Here is a 20,858-nt window from a genome sequence, read left to right as displayed (position 1 = left end):
CCTTATAATCAATACTCTGTCACAAATTGCACATATATGCTCACAATTGTTGATGATTGTAGTAGAGCCACATGAATTTACATGAGGGTCCATAAATCTCAAGTATAACAAAACCTGGAATATTTCTTGAACATGGTTGAAACTCAATTCAATTTTAAGGTTAAAAAGATAAGAAGTGACAATGATACTGAGTTTACCAACAAACAATGCCAAGACTTAAAATAGAGGGATTCTTCATCAAAGAACATGTGTATACAGCCCACAACAAAACGGTGTAGTTGAAAGAAAGCACCAACATCTACTACAAGTTGCCAGGTCTATCATGTTTCATGCTAAACTCCCTCAGAAAATTTGGGTTGAATCACTGTTGACTGCTACTTACCTGATAAATAGAATGCCTACACCTACCTTGAAGTGGAAAAGCCCTTATGAAGTCCTTCACAATAAAACACCTGATTTTTCACACCTTAAGGTTTTTGGCTGTCTATGTTTTGCTACAAATGTTCTCCCTCACAAAGGAAATTTGAGCCAAGGGCTATGAGATGTGTCTTTTTAGGTTATGCTCAAGGGAAGAAAGGATACAAGGTTTTAGATTTGGACACTAACATAATGCATATAGCTAGAGATGTGGTGTTCCATGAGAATAATCTCCCTTTTGAAAACATGAAATCAGAAGATAACTCATGCCCTTTACCCACTGTTGAATATGAGCAAAATGATGAAGATACTCGGCCATTAGAACAGGAAGCCATTCCCCAAGAGGATGTCAGCCACCTTAGGAGATATACCAGGAACACTCACAAACTTGTGTGGATGAATGATTTCTTGTATTATTGTTATTCTGATTGCATGTCTAATAACTGTGCTAATCAGGTTCAAGGCTGTTTTGTAGAGAAAATTTATGTTGTGCAGGAACCAAAGTGCTTCTCAGAAGCTCAAATGCACCTGGAATGGAGGAATGCCATGAAACAAGAGATTGATGCTCTTGAAAAGAACAATACCTGGGAACTTTGTGCATTGCCTGAGGGAAAAGGACCAATAGGTTGTAAATGGGTTTTTAAGACAAAACTGAGACCTAATGGTAGTGTAGAAAGACACAAAGCAAGGCTGGTGGCTAAGGGTTTCAATCAAGTTGAAGGGGAGGACTACAGTGATTATTTTGCTCTAGTTGCAAAGACAGCCACTGTAAGGACCTTCCTTGGTGCTGCAGTTGCTAAGGGATGGCATTTACACCATTTGGATGTAAATAATGCCTTTCTTCATGGGACTCTAGATGAGACTATATACATGAAGCCACCAGAAGGCTATGAGGTACGAAAGGAAATGGTTTGTAAACTTAAAAAATCCTTGTATGGATTGAAACAAGCATCAAGGCAGTGGAAGAATGAGTTCACTGAAAGAATAAAGGGACTGGGGTTCAAACAATCCAAATATGATTATTGCTTGTTTACAAAAAGCACTAATGATGATTTCATTGCTTTACTTATCTATGTAGATGACATCCTCATTGCTGCAGCTACAAAGGAGCTGATACAGGAAGTAAAGAAGTACCTTGATAGTCTTTTCACCATCAAGGACCTTGGTGAGGCACAATACTTCCTTGGCCTTGAATTTTTTAGAACTCAAAAGGGGCTTATTCTGTCACAGAAGAAATATACTCGAGATATAATAAGGGACATTGGATTGCTTGAAGGCAAGTCTGTGGCAACACCATTGCCCTCAGGATTGAATTTCTCCTCAAAACCAGAGAGACCCTTGAAGGATGCAAGTAGGTACAGAAGACTCATAGGAAGGTTTTTGTATTTAGCATTCACAAGGCCATATATTTGTTTTGCTACGCAGCAACTAAGCCAGTTTGTCCAGGAGCCTTGTGAAGAACATTGGCAAGCTGCCATTCACTTGATCAGATATTTGAAAGGAAATCAGACATCAGGTTTGTTCTTTCCTTCTAATAATGAGCTTAAACTTACTGCATTCTCTGATGCAGATTGGGCAACTTGCAAGAGGACCAGAAGGTCAACCACAAGTTACTGTATTTACATGGGGAGAACACCAATATCGTGGAAATCAAAAAAACAAACTACAATCTCAAGGTCATCAGCCGAAGCCGAGTACAGGAGCATGGCAGCAACGGTATGCGAAATTATTTGGGTTAACAACCTGCTTAAGGACTTGCACATACAAGTTCAGACACCTATACCGTTCTATTGTGACAACAAGGCAGCACTACATATAACTGAGAACCCAATTTTCCATGAGCGGACAAAACACGTTGAAATTGACTGCCATGTTGAGAGGGACAAGTTCAAGGAAGGATTGATCTCACCCACATACCTGGTCTCGAGGAATCAAATAGCAGATATCTTCACAAAAGTTCTCACAGGAAATGCCTTCTCTCATCTATATTCCAAGCTGGGTCTGATCCCCAGTGATGCAGTTCCAGCTTGAAGGGGGGCTGTTGAAGTTCGAGAAGTCTTGAGCTGAAGAAGTCGAAGCTCTGTCAGCTGATCTTCTGTTGGAAGGAGCAGAGTATACTGGAGAAGATGGCTCTACAGTAAAAAGGCGCCACTTCACTTACAAAGTCGTGTTTTTCTTTTGACGACCCTTTATAGCCGTTTGACTCCTTCTTTGTTAGTTGGTTAGTTAGTTTACTTGCTCTGTATATATATATAGAGGTTCACAGAGCATCAGTGCTGTAACTTTTGTTTTCCTCTGAAATCTTCCAATTTCAATAATACAAAGAGAGTTTCTCTTCTTGTTTTGTGATCCGTTGTGTTTGCCAATTGAAAGGTTCTTCCAATTCTTGGAATTTAGCATCTTTATTCATAGTTTTAAAAGTATCGCTTGTTCTCTTGTCATCAATATTGTATTGGATAAATTGCAGCTACTTCTCCTAAAGTTTGGGATGACTATGAATACTTTTTCGTTGTTTAGAAAACTGCAAATATTTTCCTCAAAAGAAAAATAATTATAACTGCAAGCTGAAATTTACTACTTTACTTTTACTAGAATTTTCTTTTTGAAAAGTGTAAAATAAAAAAAATTGAGGGTAGGTAAAGTAAATAATCCATAGGGCATATTACTCCATAATTCATAGTTCTAAGGGCATTATGGCCAGTTCACTATAAAAATTGAATGAAAACCTAACGCGGGCAAAAGGAATGGGCATATTGTTAGGCGGTCATTAAAAATATGGGTATTTGCAATTTTTCAAAACAATAAGATGATATTTCTCATTATGTCAAATATTACAGGAGGTGTCTGTAATTTATCCTGTTATATTTTTCCGCAGTGTCTCTCAATAATTTCTCATATTTTCTTTAATATTAAGTTAAAATACAAAATACATTTTGTCACTGGTAAAAATTATAGGTACACCCTTTGAGGAGTGTTATCGTGTTAGTATAATGTACTTTAGGGGTGTTTGTGTGAACTTTTTTTCTTAAATGGAGAGTGTACTTGTAATTACGGCTATAATATTTAGGAATATACTTGTAATTTTGTAAACACATATCATATTTGTACATTTGAATCTGACCTCAAAGGTATCAATATAATTTGTCCCTTTTTTTGGCCTCCAACATTCTAATGAACAATAAGTAAGAATAGATGTTCTCGCTTACAATGACAAAAATTTCGGCTCTATTTTTTCAAGGGTAGACTATGTACATACTTCTTGATGTTTAGTTTTAATTATAAATACATCTCTATTAAATTAAAAATAATAATTATCGCTCTTGAGATTTAATTTAATTGAGATTTTTTTCCAAGTTTATTCCTAATCATATATACGCTTAGTATAGTTGATGAAAAAATATATTTTTGATCCCTCAACTTTATCACAAAAATGGATCTTATGCCCCATGTCCTACAACTAGTAATTTTGGACCTCGAGTTGTTTATTTTAAATACATTTAACCGCTGTGGTTTATAATTCATTAAAATATAATAAAAAATAGCACGTGCAGATCACATGCAGCTAGTTTTTATGAGGTTTACATGGAATTCATCACCAAATAAATTTAGTTTTATTGTTTAGTTCTTGACTATATTTATTTACTAAATCTTACCATACCTACATCATATATTAATATTTCTTTTATTTTAGAGAAAATGCATAATTGTGATAATTAAAAATATCTAAAGTTTCATTTGTATCTTTAACCATTCTTATTAAAAAAAATTCATATTTCTTCTCAATTCAACACTTAAAACCAATTTGAACATACTAAATCTAGATTTAAGTCTAAATCCATTAAAAGAGTACAGATTGAGTCACTACCCATTAAACGGGTCATTTTACCTAATTTAGTACAATTTTTTTTTCATAAATCAATTGAATTATTATTAATTTATATATTAAATTAAAGTGAATAAATCTTAAAACTTAAGATATCACAAAATTATTTATTACATAATTTTGATCCATGTACAAGGTTTTATCAATAAATAATTGAATTATTAGTTATATAAATATACCAATTATGCTATGTATATTTTTCAACATTTTCATAAACAATAATATTTAGTTGAAGTGATAATCAATAATATTTAGATGAAGTGATAAAAATCCTATAATATTAAATTCGAATGTATTAAATATGTATTTTTTTTAAAATAATACATTTTGCAATAAATTTCAACCAAAAAAGAGTCTTGTGAATTGGATTTCAATAATAGTGAATTTATAGATAAATTATTGATTAAAATAGAAAATAACAAAATACAAAGATATTGAAAATCTAATATATATATATATATATAGTAAATTATTGCTAATCACTCTGACGATTTTGATCTAAGTAATTTTTTGTTGAATACAATCCATATTTTATCATTTTTGCTTTAGTTTAAAATTGAATTTTTGGTCTGCCTCAGCTGTAAAAACCGCGTTTATGGTACTGCTATCAAATATTATCCAATAATATTATGGATGGAAGAAAAACAATTGAATTTAGGACCAACGTGATCCAAAAAATCAAGTTTCATATAGTGGGCTTGAGAGAGCTGTTATGTCTTGAAGAAGTTGGGTAGGATTTGAATATTAGTGAATACATTTTGTCTCTTTTCAATATGAACCAATGTAGAGTAAGGCTTTACCATAACAGCCCTATCTTAAAAGGGTGAATAGTAACTTATCCCCCTATTATATTGAAAATAAGTATATTATCTTTCTATGAAAAAATTATAGAAATTTATCCTCCTGTATTTTTTATAATGAAGCAATTTACCTCTTTATATAGGGGTGTAAATTGCTTCAGTTTAAAAATTATAAGGGGGTAAATTATTGTATTTTAAAAAAATATTGGGAGGTAAATTGCTATTTATTTTTTCATTAAGGGGTAATTTGTTCATTTGCGATATTAGAAGGGGCATTTTTCCCTATTTCAAAATATCCATTACAACTTGATATTTGGAGGATATTAGTAAAAACTTAAAGTTTATGCAGTGGTTTATGGATTGAAAAGAAATGTTTGCAAATCTGACTTTTAATTTCCAATATTTAAGTGGAAAAAAGGAGCTTAAAATTCAAAGTTGGGACTGGGATGCTTTTCTTTTTGCCCATTTTGGAAACATTTGAACTGATGGAAGTTGAAATACAATGCTTTAAATGTATGTTATGATTGTGGTATTTTTTTTTTTATAATTTTTGATACTAATAAAAAAGTTATAGAACAATTTATTTATTATTCTGATCGTCTTTTTGAGCAGAATCTAACCCTCAAAACATTTGAAGGGCCATCATTTGTTACGAATTTCAATCATTCTGACCATTATTTAAGCATTTCTCTAATATTTTTCATGTTGCGGTCGATTTCAATTAATTTTTATATTTTTTTGTAGTTGTCGTTGGAGCCTCATGTTTACCAAATATTGCTAGAACGTTGGGAAATTTTAAACCAAATTTCATATCTTTATTAAAATAGAAAAAAGATTAGTTGGCTTAAGGCCTATTTAACCTAGTTTAGGACTATTTTCTTTAAATACCTACAAATTTTTTTATCTTACACGAATTCAGTGATCTCGATGAACAACCTCCTCACAGATAGCTAACCCGTCCAAGATCAAGTGTTGGATTTCTGAGAATAAGACAAGAACGGTGAGCTCGTCGGGCACGTCCCCGACAACGACCCTTCGACGCTCAAATTAGGTAGATTGAGTTAAAATGTAGAGATCAAAGGTTTAGATCGAAAAGGACTTGGTATCAGTTATGTCGAAATATGGCGTCTTGGAGGTATTTATAGGGTTTAGGTGGATACTGTTGAATGGGCCATGTGGCCTTATCCTGTGAGCCCTCGCCCGTGATCAGACGGTATCCGTTGTTGGGATCTTCTACCGGGTATTCGGATTTGGATAAAGGGTCTTTTCTGACCAGCCTGATCAAAGGGCGCAAATCCAAGGTGCGGATAGACTAAACTGCCCTTCATTAAGGGCATTTTGGGCATTTTGTACTTTATTTTGAATAGATATTCATCACTTCCCAATTTCAAGTTTATAAAATATTGGAAACGCTTTTTCAATTAACTTCTCAATTCTTAATATAAGTTGAAATAAGATCTTTTCTGTAGCAGATCTGCTTACCACAAGAGAGTTGAAAAAAATACTTGACCATCATCTGTAGTACCATGTATGCTTTCTAGATAATGATTTTATTCAACTTTTGACACTGAAAACAAATAGGGATTATTACACTGGCACTTCTTCATATTTGGTGTAATTACACATAAATCCTTTATAGTTTGCAAAATAATATCTAGCACCTTCAAGATTTGCTTCCATCTAACAAATAAGTCATTCCGTTAATAAAAAATCCACCAAATTTATTGATATTAACAAAAAAAAAATTATTTTTACCACCAATTAACTGATCACTAATTTATTGCAGGTCAAATAATTTTTTTATAAACAATTGTTCTCATACGTCTTCACGCGTTAATGCATGTGAAAAAGGTATATCTTAATCGTTACAATGGTAAGTTTATTCGAAAGAAAATATATTTAACCTGAATAAATCAATAATAAATTAATTGAGTTTTAATACCAATTTTCATTCAACTTTTTGATTAATATCAACAAATTCAGTGAATAAATGGAAAGATTTATTTGTTAGACGGAAGTAAACTTCATGAGTGCTAGATGAAAATTTTCAAACCAAAAGAGGTCTTCGTATAATTACACCCAACCTCCGAAAAACAAAAAAAAAAAAGTGTAATTATCCCAAACAAATAATTAAAAGACCGGAAAGGCTCCTGTTCGACTCTTTGTTGTAATTCTTGATAATAATTAATTCTGTTACAGAAACTATCTACAAAGAAAGCAAAGCAAGCATAAGAAGAGGGGACAAAAACCAAGCCATGTTAACCTTCACAAGGTTCTTCCTGAGCTAAGCACACAACCATCCAGATACAATAGACCACATACAGGTCCGACTAGAATGAAGGTTGTGATTGCTCCTATGAAAATTAATACTTGTAAATACAGCTTATGAACGTAGCCGGAACGACAAGTGTGTTACGGAGAGAAGCATACAGTAGTCAGAAGTGATGGATATACAAAATGGTATTAAGAGAACACACTGCTTTATATTTTCTCCACACTTGCTTGATTTTAGCTAGCCAAATGCAATAAACAAACGCTGCTTAAATTTCTCAACGCTATAAGGGTACCTGGTCAACCAAGTGAAGTCACCAGGGTTCTTTCTCCAATTTACAGATCTTCTGCTTGGTAAGTCGTTCTGATGATAAAACGTCTCAAGCTCGAAACACACCTCCAAAAACCCTTAAGAGCTATGAACAGAGAAAAAAGCGGGAACTATGATGCATTCTTGTTTATCCTACTCAATATGACAAGCTTTCATATACAATTTGTGGTCTGTCAGTGGGCTCCAGCTTTAGGAGGCTGTCAATGGGAGAGGAAAGGGAATAGACGATGAGAGAAAGTTTCAATTTTAACCATTTATGTTTCAAGTGGAGAAGCGTTGAAAAACAAACAGGAATTGAGATATAAAGGAATTAGCCACTTTGGTGAAAAACGGATATAAGAATGGAGATATACCTTTTTCAGTGGTGTCTTCGAACTGCTTGCTGCAGATTTTAGTATCTCAAAAGAACATACTAGTGCTTCGTCAACGCTCAAAAGAGCACCAGCATTGTCGAATTCTCCACCATAGTTTGGAGCCGAAAATATCGTGACAACTCTTCTTTTAGCAAAGAATTCATACCCATCCTCCACAACCTGCAATAAAGAAATAAGTAGAGGGTAAATCTCATTTCTGCACATGATTGGCATGGCAAAACTGTTAAGAAAAGGTAAGGACCATGAGTAATGAATGAAATTCTGAGACGTGCGAAAAGAAGATGAGTAGCAATCCGACTTCCTAAGTTAGACTGAGTGGTTATCTTAGAATGCCAATATTATGCATGCCATTATTTCCCATTGCATTCTTTCCAGTTTTTGTGACTGGCAGGTTAGCAAGTGCCCCTCCCACAAACACAGAAATAAAGAAAACAAGGAAAGAAAGAAAAAGTGCCAAACATTATCAAGAAGAAATTTTTATACCTGATGACCTCTGCAAATGAGGTCCAAGTCATTTTTCTTCAAAAACTCAGCAACTGCATCGGCTCCAAAAGTACACGAAACGCCCCTATCACTATCAGCCCAACCACTTATCCTAGGATCGGGATCAGACCAGAGCAAATCGCACAGGAGACCATTATCGGGAATCTCAGTAGGCCTAGGAAGTTCATTAATTTGATCCACCTTTTCCAGCTCTGGAGAAAGTCCTCCATGCATGCAGAGTATCTTTTCATCTATGAGTGCAGAAACGGGCAGACAATTAAAGCAGTCAGTAAATATCTTCCAAAGCCGAACATTAAATCTCCTCTTGCATTCGTCATAAAATCCATAGACACGGTTGATTTTGGCATCTTCATGGTTTCCCCTTAAGAGGAAAACTTTATCAGGATACCTTATTTTGTAAGCCAATAGCAAGCATATTGTTTCCAGACTCTGCTTGCCTCTATCAACATAATCACCTAGAAAAAGGTAATTTGCTGAAGGGGGGTATCCACCATACTCGAAGAGCCTCAAAAGGTCTTGGTACTGTCCATGAATGTCACCTGTAATGAAATAGTTCCCATTAGGGCCGCAAGCAACAATATAAGAAGCATTGAGTTTAGCATATATAGCCAGAAATGATAATTCTGAATATATTGTTAAATTGTTAAGTCCATTCGAGCTGGTGAGACTTATTATGACAAGAGTTCTCAGTTTCCTCAGATCCCCTCTTTACCTCCTAGAAAAATGTTAACATTGAATGCAAATCAAAATGCAATTACATAGTGGCATGGCAAATTTTAATATGCGAAGCTATCTATTGACAATAGAAAACTCTTGAGAAACCAATTCAGCTAGCAGACATCTTAACATGCAGGGAAGAAGTCAAACATGGACAGAATGGTAGATTTGTTTTCCATCCTCCATAGCTCCGTTCTTCTCAAAAACTATACTTTCCTTATCAGTTTCTAAAGAGGTACAACATAAACGCATGAAAAGATCATAATGGTGAAAAAAGCAGTAAAAACACCATAAGTCTGATGCGCTAGTTCATCATATTTAATCTAAGGACTTCGTTGCTTCAACAAAAAACCTACTATCGTAAAAGAAGCGGGATGTTTCTTCTAATCATTTCAATGCATTGTAAGGTGCGGAACTAAAAGTGCTAAAACTCAATACAAATTCTTAGAGAAGTTATTTTTTTATGTTGATATGCTTTCAACGGTTAATCATGCCCCACGACAAGCGTAATTGAATGGGAAGTGAATTTTTGTCCGCTTTGACCTCAATATATCTAATCCATTATTAACCATCTAATATACCTTTCCATAAACACAACCGAAAGGAAGAAAAGAAACAAAAGATTGGGTAAATAAAAACTCATCAGATTGCATTGCAACCCCAAGAATTACTTGATCAGATAGATACAGCCCAATTTCACCAAACAACCATAAATCCAATTCATAATTCTGCACATCAATATTGAATTTCTCCCGACACAAGCCAAATTTCTTCATTTCCCAATATCAAACACCTTAACTCAATATCCACACACAGCCACCTTACTCTTCAACATAATTCCATATATTAACGCCCTAAAACCACGCAGTATCACATATCAAAATTCAGAAATAGAAACATAAAAAACTGGAGAAGGAGCAAGCAAACAACAAAAAAGAAAAGAAAAGAGACAGAGGGCAGAGGGCAGACGGCAGACCGCAGATCCTGATAGGGGCACGGAGCTGGAGGAGATTGGGCTGAGAGAGGAAGATTTGGCGGGAGTTGACGCAGAGCTGGCGGATCTCCGCCTCCGAGAGCTGCACCTGTTTCCCACCTTTCCCTTCCAACAGCCGCCTTATTATATCATCCAACACCCCCTCATCCATCATCCCTTCCATTGTCATCATCTTTTTCTCTCTTTGAAGGATTATCAATCAAATTGCACCAGGAAAAGGGCAAGAAATCAAAAGGGTTGTCATCTAACTATTTGTTTGGTGCTGAGAATATATGGTTGGTCTGGATAATTGAAAAAGAAATGAGAAATGACGATTATTGTGATGATGATAATAAGGATCAGGAAGCAAATTAAAGAAATGGGTTACTTTTCTTGGTTTTCATTTGGCTAACTTATGTACGAAGACAGATTATTCTGTTGGGTCGTTTGCCCATGTTGTCATTGACCCTTGATGCGTGTTCTCCTCGTTTCTCTCTCTCTCTCTCTCTCTCTTGCATACTCTCTCTCTCTCTCTTCGTAATACGAGGGTGAGTTTCCTTCAAGTCTTTTTATATGAGGATAAGTTTGGTTTAAGTATTTTTTTTAAGAAGATAAAATATACACAATTAATGAATATTATATGGGATTTTAAAATTTTTTGAAACTTTAATTTTTTCTTGCTTGACCCAAAATTGAAAATTTTAAAGAATGATATAAGGCAGTGTTTGGCTTCTGATTCTTTTAGAGGTGCTTGCTATAAAAATAAAAATAACAGTAGAATTGAAAGTTAAGAGTTCATTAAAAAATATGGTAAATTGTATTTCACCATCCGAATTATGCCCTATTTTATACTTTATCATTGAAATTTTTTTCGTGACAACTTACTATATCGACTTTGTAAAATTTGAACTTTGTCATATATGATCATCTTTTTGTTGCCCTTTTTAAAGAAGAATATCACATCCTCTACGTATGTGAAAAATATCACATTGCATAACCCTTAAATATTACATGTGTACTGCATGTAATATTTTTTAAACTGACTCAAAAAAAAAAATAGATGTTAAAACCTAAAAGTGACTATAGTTCTGATGGCAAAGTGTAATTAACCCTGAGAAATAAAAAAATCAGATAAAAGTTAAATTGTGAGTGTTTGTGTTTGTGTTGAGATATAAAGGTCGTTTTCCCGTGCCTAGGCCTCTTGGTATAAAGGTATAAGTTTGAAATCAATAACACACAATAGAGATGTCTTGATGCTACTAACGAAAACACTCCGACGATCAAATTAGAAATGATCTCAAGATCTAAGGTCAAAGTTATAAAGTAATAGTAAAGCATTTAAGATACATGAATATTCAATCTGCGAAGTATTTATCGGATTGAATTTTCTGTTGCAAATCGTGTTCCATCTCCTACTTTATTCAACGTACACACGTTACGTGTATAAAGATGATATTATGTATCCTATTTAGAAAAAAAATTTATACACGTGGCATGTATATATTGAATGAAATAGGGAACGAATATGATTTACAACAAAAATTTCAATCCAGAAGATATCAAGCATTCCTAAGGTGGTGTCACGTGTCCCCTATCTAAGAGTCTAGGTGGATCGATTTATGAAGACATTCGGGTTGACACAATGGGTTGGCCCGTGGACCATCTCTTGAGAAGGGCCTCTATTGGGCCTAATTCCCTTCCTACAATTCTAAGAAGGACTTGGGCCTTGGCAAGGGCTTAAGATAATAATGTTTCGGCTCAATATTTACACTTGTAATTTGCAGATATAGTTGTTCTTTTGAAACATAATAAAATTTATTCTAAATAGTACATTCATATTTAACCATGTACAAATAATTGTCATTTATATTATGAAATACTAATTTAAATTTAACATTAATTAAATAAAGATTTTACTCTCTAATATGATTGTTAATTGGATGCAAAACGAGTAAATTTGAATTATTATAAAAATTACTTTCCCATTAACTAAATATTGCAACTTAATTGAAATTTTTCTTTAGTATAAGGATAATATTATAATGTAGTGAATAAAATATAAAAATTCTAAAATGTAAAATTACAAAAACTAGGAAATCAAATTTGTTTCCATCAAGCATATCCGACACATTTTGGTCATTTTTCACACGCATCCTTAGGAAACAACTAGGTGTACTGCCAGTGAGGCTAAAATTAGTACTTTGTATCCCATACATATCACATCTATAGAAATACATAAAAAAAAAAAGGGACATCCATACTTACAAATAACGATTAATGAAAACCTGAAAACCGACACACCAATTTTATGTAAAGTAAAAAATGACCTTCAACCAATATGTAAACTAACTTATTCAACTGTCTAAATTTTTATTTTTTTTTCTTTTTTTTTACTCTTATTTGTAATATATTTTAAAGCGTAAAAGATTATTTATTATATGCATATAAGAACAATGTGCCACAGTGGTTAATATATCTTTAAATAAATCCAGATAGCTAATTAGTGCTGTCTAGCTTAGCCTTTTGGACTATATAATACACCACAATGAAGAACACTTTATCGCCCAAAATAAAAAATAATAAATGCCTCAAAGCAATAAAAACACTAACATATATAGAGAAAAACGAACACAAGAAACACAATAGAGAAATCAAAGACAAAAAATGTTGTTGGGAAAATTACATAAACAATTTTAATTTCATTTTGAAATTGACAATTGGATATATTAATTAGTTTTGAAATCAAAATACAAACACCCACATTGAAACAAAATAACAGAGATAATAGTTAGATATGTTGTTTTACGATAAAGTAAAGGAGAACTTACACTAAGAGTTGCAGCGTAACAATTCTCGGTCCTACGAAAATTGCATACTAACCGAATAGCAGAAAATCTGCTTGCGTTGAAGAAATTATACGTCCCATCCAAAGTGCACCAGGTACTATGCAATTCCTTTCAGGATAAGTCGGTTACCGTTTTTTCAGTATCCTTACTGACAAACACCTCAACCAACACTCAGAACCTTTTTACCGGAACTAGAGCTCAAAACTTGAAGTTTTGATAGAGAAACCCGAGAGCTAGAGATGAGAGAAGAAGATTTTGGTTTGAGATGTGTTGAAATGAGGAATCAACAGTTTTTTTATAGGCTCTACATGCAGCAAATCATTAATCCCGGACATTAAAAACCATTTGATCGAAAAACCTGTTTTTGTTCATTTCTGATAAATTTAAATATTTCTCCTACAAAAAGATATATCCAAAGACTAAGACATTCGCCCTAATGCCCGTGCCCGGATCTGGGACGGGCGGGCAGCGGTGGTGGCGCGTGTGTGGGGCAACCCTATGTTCACTCTAGTCTCCATAACATTTTAAACACAACTTGGACTTAAACTTATTATAAAGAGCTTATTTTGAATAACTGCCAATGTGGGACAAACTTGAGTGTAGAAACACTCATCCCCACATTTACCTTATATACACATCAATTACCACCTTAGTTCCCATTATTTTTCTATGTGGTACAAATGCATTTATCTCAATTTCTTACTTAATCTATGAATTTTAACATGTAATTTAATTCTAACTTACAACGATCTCCCATAAATCCATAGATTTGAACTCAAGTTTATGTAGCTTGTTTTTAATAATGGTACCTTTCGGTTTGAACCACTAACCAAGTTATCTAACGTCAGCAATCACCAGGTCAAATGGAACTAAGCCTTGAATTTGAGCCTATGATTGTGATAGCGCCTGTCAGTAACAACAAGCCATCGACTTTGTGTTGATCTTTAGGGTCGACACTTTAGTCCATGTGTCCTGATCCTGTTCATGAATGTTTTCAAGAACAACCTAATTTCTTAATTGCAGCCAAACAACCACATTCACTTAGCTGGGTGTTTTCAGGGTTGCACTGCTAGCATCTTGTCTAATGGAGTTGATCGCATTCAAAGTTAAACTCTTATTATACTTGCAGTATCAGCACCTTCCAGAATTATATGGATAGAATCCAGATACAAAGTATTAGTCTATTTTTGGTGCTTTGACATACCTATGACTTGTTAATACCACATTGAACCTTCTTTTGTAGAATCTCCACTTAAAAGGTTGGGTTACTATCATAGGCATGTGACTGACCAGTTTCAGTTCAATCCTCAATCTAGATTTTTGTATTTGTGACAAATCTAGTCCTTTGGTCAAAGGATCAACCATATTGTCCTTTATTACCACAAAGTCAATGCCTATAACTCTGTCTGACACTAACGCCTTTATAGACTTAAGTCTAACTTGGATGTGTCTTTTTATCTTTTAGTTGTATTTAGGACTCAGAATCTTAGCAATTGTGGTTTGAGTATGACAATGTACAACAACGGGTGGAAGAGGCTAGCTTACAATGAGAAGTTGTGGTAACAACCCATATAACTATTCTTCCTAGGTACGAGTTGTATCCAACGAACATAACTTGGCTTAAAAAATAAACCAGGTTATCAAAGTTTGTTTTGCAGATTTCTAGGAGACTGCGTCCTCACTTAAGGTAAATACATATTCTGAACACCTATTACTCCCGGAGTTTTTGATTATCCAATTAGCATCACTGTATTCCTCAAGAACAACAGGGAATTTTGCCATAATGTATGGCTAGTGATATTGTGCCCTTCAAGTATCTTAGTACCCTATCCAAAACTCTCCAATGGGTTATGTCCGGACAATTTGTATATCTAGCCAGTTTTTAGACAAAAAAAATATATAACTGGTCTCATGCCATTTGCCAGATACTGCAAACTCCCAATGATTTGGGAATATCTTAATTGTGCTATCAGAACACCACTTTTATTTTTGAATAGAGCCACAGAAGGATCTTATAGGGTCTTAGCAATTCTACTTTTCTAATAACCAAATTTCTCAATTATCTTGTCAACATAATGAGACTGAGAAATGACTATCCCATCAGTTGAACGAATTAACTTGATACCAAGAATTACATCGGCTTCACCTAAGTCCTTAGTTTCAAACTTATTTTTCAAAAATGACTTGGTTTCGATTATTATATCTAAATAGGATCCTTTTAACAAAATGTCATCTATATAGAAGCATAAAATAATAATTTTATCTCCTTTAACCTTACAGTAGATACATTTATCACTCTCATTTATAATGAAACCAAATGTAAGAATAGTTTTATCAAACTTTTCATGCCACTGTTTGGATGCTTGTTTTAGTCTACAGAGAAACTTAACAAGTATGCAAATTTTGTGCTCGTCACCATGAGCTATAAATCCGTCAGGCTGATCCATGTATATTGTTTCTCGAGTTCACCATACTAGAAAGCTATTTTTACATTCATCTAGTAAATCGGCAGACTATACACTGAAGTAAGTGCTATGAGCACCCGGATTGTAGTCAATCGAGCTACTGGAGAATAGGTATCAAATTAATCTATTTCCTCCTATTGTTTAAAACCCTTAGTCACCAATCTGACCTTTTCAGTTTCTTCTTAAAAAAATCCACTTGCACCCAATTGTAGTACATCCCGAAGGGAAATTGACTAGCACTCATGTTCCATTAGAATCAACTGAGTCCATCTTACTTTTGACAACTTCCATCCACTACTTGACTTCTGAAAAAGCCATAGCATCTTTGAAGGTTACCGAATCGTCCTCAATATTGTAAGTGACAGAATAATTTCCAAAATCCTTGACAACCCTAGCTTTCTTACTCCGTATAGGTTCATCTAACTCCTCATGAGTCGGATTAATACTATTAGAATTAATCCCCATAGTTGACATCTTTTCCATATGTTCAGAAATAGAAGTAGAGGCAAGTGAGTCATCAAGTGAAGCACTTGAAGGTATTCCTGTTATCATAGGAAATACATCTTCCAAAAAAATAGCATCATAAAATTCGACTATTGTATTGACCTTGATGCCTGGAATTTCTAATTTAATAACAAAAAATCTCAATGCATAACTTGTCTCCACATAATTCAAGAACACAACATCAACAGTGTTAGGGCCCAATTTCTTTCTTTTGTATTTTAGGACCAACGTTTTTGTTAGGCACCCCCACACTCGAAAGTATTTGAGGCTTGATTTTCTACCTTCCCAAAACTCGAAAGGAGTACTCGTATTGTGTCTTGGAGGGATTCTGTTCAGAATATGACAAGAAGTCTCTCCCCACAAATACTTAGAAAACCTAGATGTTAACAGAAGACTGTTCATCATATCTTTAAAAGTTCTATTCTGTCATTTAGTTACTCCATTAGATAAGGGGAATATGGAGGAGTTCTTCATGAATAATGCCAAATTTTTGAAAATATTCATTAAACTTACTCGACATATTTTCCTCCTCTATCAGGCCTTAATCGTTTAAGTTTCTTATCAATTTGGGTTTCTACTTTATTTTTAAACAAAATAAATTTATCTAAGGCCTCATTTTTATTTTTTGAGGAGAAAAACATAACAGTATCTACTCAAATCATCTATAGAGGTGATAAAATAACATTTATAACCCCTAGTCAAAATTCCATTGAACTCACAAATATCAATATGAGCTAAGTCAAGTATTTCCGAATCTATTACAATTGTTTGATAGGATTTTCTAACTTGTTTAGTTTCTACACAAACTTGGCATTTGTGACCTCGTTTAATATTATGACTAAAAATTAAATCAAGATTCATCATTTTTTTGATTGAACCCAAGTTTAAATGACCTAATCTACTATGCCACAAAGTGGAAGATTCAACTTTCAAAATAATAGGATCAGAAATATCAACTTTATTACTTTCAACTTGAACTTTAAACAAACCATCAGATAGATAACCTTTGCCAACAAAAATACCAAATTGTTGAATTACAACTTTATTAAATTTAAAGAATAATTCATAGCCCTCACTAACTATTACAAAACCACTTATTATAATCTCCTAACAGTAGGTACATGATGAACTCTTTTCAAAGACAGAATGTGCCTTGAAGGAAATTTCAAGTCCACACTTCTTATCCCAAGTACTTCAGTTGTACTGGAGTTCCCCGTACTTAGTGTCCTTCCATTGATGGCCTAGTAGACATAAACAAAGATTTATCAACACAAATATGCACATTTGCTCCAATGTCAATCAACCAATCAAAATGTTCATAAATAGTCAGGAGTTCGGATTGGTAGAAACATACGTTTCAATTGCTCCTGAGGTGCTAGCATCACTAGAAGTTCCTACAACCATATTGGTAATTGCCTGCCCAGTCTTGGCCTTTTTAGTAGGACAATCCTTGGCCCATTGTCCAATCTGCCCACAGTTCCAGTAGAGTTTGTTTATCTTTGATTTTTTATTTTTTACGGCTTTGCCTTTATTAATGATTTTTGAGTTTGGGTTCATTTTATTCACTTTTTTATTCCCCATTATTACATTTGCCTTGTGTTGATGCCCAATAGATATCTATGAGTCTGATTTCTGTGCTCTTCCTCAATAGTGGTCGCGATCATGAGGTTATCTAGAGACAGTCTTCCTTCCTGATGTTTGAGCGTCATGCCAAAACTTTTCTAGAATTTAGAAAATTTATCTATTATGGACATGTCTTGGCATCAGACAGAGCATGCTTCAGATTTACAATCTCATGTGTCTGTTCAGCCACAGACCATCCGTCGACTATCTGATACCTCATGACCTTGGAAACATATACTTTTCAAGCCCTTTCACTTCAGTATTATATTTCCTATCGAACTCATCCCACAAAGATTTTGCAGTGTAAGAGTCATAATAATAGACATCAAAGAGTGTATTTGACAGTGCTGACAAAGTAACTCCTCTGCCTATTTGATCCCGCTTAGTCCACTGCGCGATCACCGCAGTTTTGGGATCAATTTCAGTTAGTTTGACTCTAGTTACCTGAATCACTGTAAAAAACCCTTTCATTGTCAACAACATTTTCATTCGTTATTGCCAGCGTTCGAAAAATTGGCTTGAGAATTTATTCGGTAGACCGAACAAGTTGACTTTTGGGTGATCGGAATAGCAACAGAAATAGCCTCAACTGTTTAATAATTAGAGAATAAATAACAGATTTTAACCACAAAATCCGAATTCAAAAACAACAATATAAAACTATTTATGTTCCAAAAAATCCAATTTTCAAAATTGTATAATTTCTTCAAAATTGTTGGAAAAATTGCATAAACAAATTTAATTTTATGTTAAAATTAACAATCGAATACATTAATCGGTTTTCAAGCCAAAATATAAATACCCATGTTGCAACAAAACAATAGAGATAATAGTTAGATATGTTGTTTTATGATAAAATTAAAGGAGAACTTACAATGAGAGTTGTAGCATAACAACTATCGATCCAATGGAAATTGCACACTAACCGAATCGTAGAAATCTGCTTGCCTTGAAAAAATTATAAGGCCCATGCAAAGTGCACAAGGTACTATGCAATTCCTTCCAAGATAAGACGGTTACTGTTTATTCAATATTGCACTTATATTGACAAACACCTCAACCAACACTCAGAAACTTTCTACCGAAAATAGAGCTTAAGACTTGGAGTTTTAGAGAAACCCCGAGAGCTAGAGATGAGAGAAGAAGATTTTGGTTTGAGGTGTGTTGAAATGAGAAATCAACAACCTTTTTATTTTTCATCAGTTTTCTATGTGGGACAAAGGCACTTCTCAATATTTCTCACTTCTTAGTCTATGGATTTTAACATGTAATTTAATTCTAAATTACAACAGCTGCTTCATAAAAAGAGTGACACTAAGCAACCTTAAATCAATCAAATGTTCGAAGCCATAGTATATCAGCACATGAAAACCCTAGTAACACTAAAATATAGCATAAAATCATAAGATTTTGCATGATTAATCATCTTCTAACAAGAATCCTCAATTTCTGACCTAATACCGTAACTCACATTTGGGGTGTGTTTTTTTGGTTTTTTTTCAAAAACTAAAATCACACACGAACAAGAGATAAAATAGTATATAAATTTCACACATCATTTATCATTCAAATATTACTCCAACCTAAAAAATAAAACATAGAATCGAGTTCTTTTGAATAATTTAAGAAACACCTTTTTTGGTGAAAACAAAAAAGGAAAGTAAATTAACTTTATATGTAACATTTATCATCTCCAACAAAACATGGTCAATAGGGTAGAGCATTCTTACCTAATGCCTCCATAACAAACAAAATGTGACTACCTCTATACAACCACAACTGCGGGCCACCTTCAAACTCTTGAATAATGACATTTCATTTGATTTGTAGGCGAAAATGAGAGAAAAGAGGGTGAAGAGACGATGGAAAGTAGACTTTTTTTTGCTTGTTTGTTGCTTCTTCTTCTCATATGACGTGGAAAATGAACAAAAACACATAAAAGGGCGTTTAAGTCTTGAACTTTCAAAGATATTTTCTTGGAGTGTTTCAGATTTTTTTAGTTTATAAAAGGCAAATATGTCCTTTATTTCTTATCATAATTTCCTCACTTTTTAAATGTATATGAAAGAGCACTTGAAGAAGTAGATTAACACCTGAAGAAGTAGAACGCGACCTCGCGACTTATGGGTGCGGGTCTTTAATCTTTTCCAGATAACTTGCAAATAATTGCTTTAGCATGTGACCTAGAAACCTCGAAGGGAGTAGGTACTAAACCCTTTTTTGATGACTTTAAAATAATTGCTTTCAATGCAACTTGGTGACCTCATGGGTGTGGGTCTTGAATCTTTTTTAGATGTTTTGGGAATAATTGCTTTAGCATGCGACTTCAAAGGGTGTGGGTCTTGAATTTTTTAGATGACTTTGAAATAATTGATTTAAAATGAGATCTAACGACCTCATGGGTGTAGGCCTTGAATATCTTTTCCAGATGATTTAAAAATAATGGATTGGGAATGCAACCTAACGACCTCCTAGATTCAATTTCTTTGTGCAATAAATTTGGTTAGGGAAACCCTCGACCTGACCCCAGGACCTGATAGTTGCGCATCCTTGACTCTTTTTCAAACTACTTGATTCAAGAGTAATATGACATTACGATCTCATCGTTGTGGGTCCTTGGATCTTTTTCGGACTAAAATAATGGTGAATGCAATTTTGCAACCTCATGCATGCTTTTCCATTTGATCATCCATCAGCTAAATTAATAGAGTATGCGATTTCACGATGTCGTAGCGTGGCTTTTCTTCAAACCTTTTGCAGACTAATCTAGTTAATGACAACTGGATTCATAATTAAAGATAATCTTTTTCATATTTTCAATTCTAACATCTTTTAGATAACTACGTACCCTCCATGAATATGATCGTCTTAGATTTTTCATTTCCAATCTTTCTCAGATAATAACGCAACCTTATTAGAGGTATGTGACCTCCTTGAAGATAATGTTTTTTCAGATTTTTAATGATAATTTTTTTAAATAATTACACTCCTTTGTTGGAGGTATGCGACCTCCATGAAGATGATCTTTTCAAAATTTTCAATTCTAAATTTTTTCAAATAATAACTGGACGTCATTAATAGTACGCTACCTCCAGAAAGATGATCTTTTTACAGGTTTTTCAATTCTAATCTTTTCAGGTAATAACGCAA

General features: G+C 33.9%; 1 protein-coding gene across 1 annotated transcript; it reads right to left on the bottom strand.

Moving 5' to 3' along the window:
• Nucleotides 7,249–10,805, bottom strand: LOC105172393 (serine/threonine-protein phosphatase PP1 isozyme 9). The gene is made up of 4 exons (XM_011093792.2): nucleotides 10,274–10,805; nucleotides 8,560–9,119; nucleotides 8,056–8,235; nucleotides 7,249–7,899 (listed from the first exon to the last, which is right to left on the bottom strand). Exons 1-4 carry the CDS (start codon nucleotides 10,461–10,463, stop codon nucleotides 7,876–7,878), a joined length of 954 nt encoding a protein of 317 aa, XP_011092094.1. The 5' UTR covers nucleotides 10,464–10,805; the 3' UTR covers nucleotides 7,249–7,875.

The sequence above is a fragment of the Sesamum indicum genome, linkage group LG10, assembly GCF_000512975.1.
Source record: "Sesamum indicum cultivar Zhongzhi No. 13 linkage group LG10, S_indicum_v1.0, whole genome shotgun sequence".
Classification (NCBI taxonomy): domain Eukaryota; kingdom Viridiplantae; phylum Streptophyta; class Magnoliopsida; order Lamiales; family Pedaliaceae; genus Sesamum; species Sesamum indicum.
The sequence above is the reverse complement of the archived record's forward strand: the minus strand, read 5'-3'. Positions and strand labels throughout refer to the sequence as shown.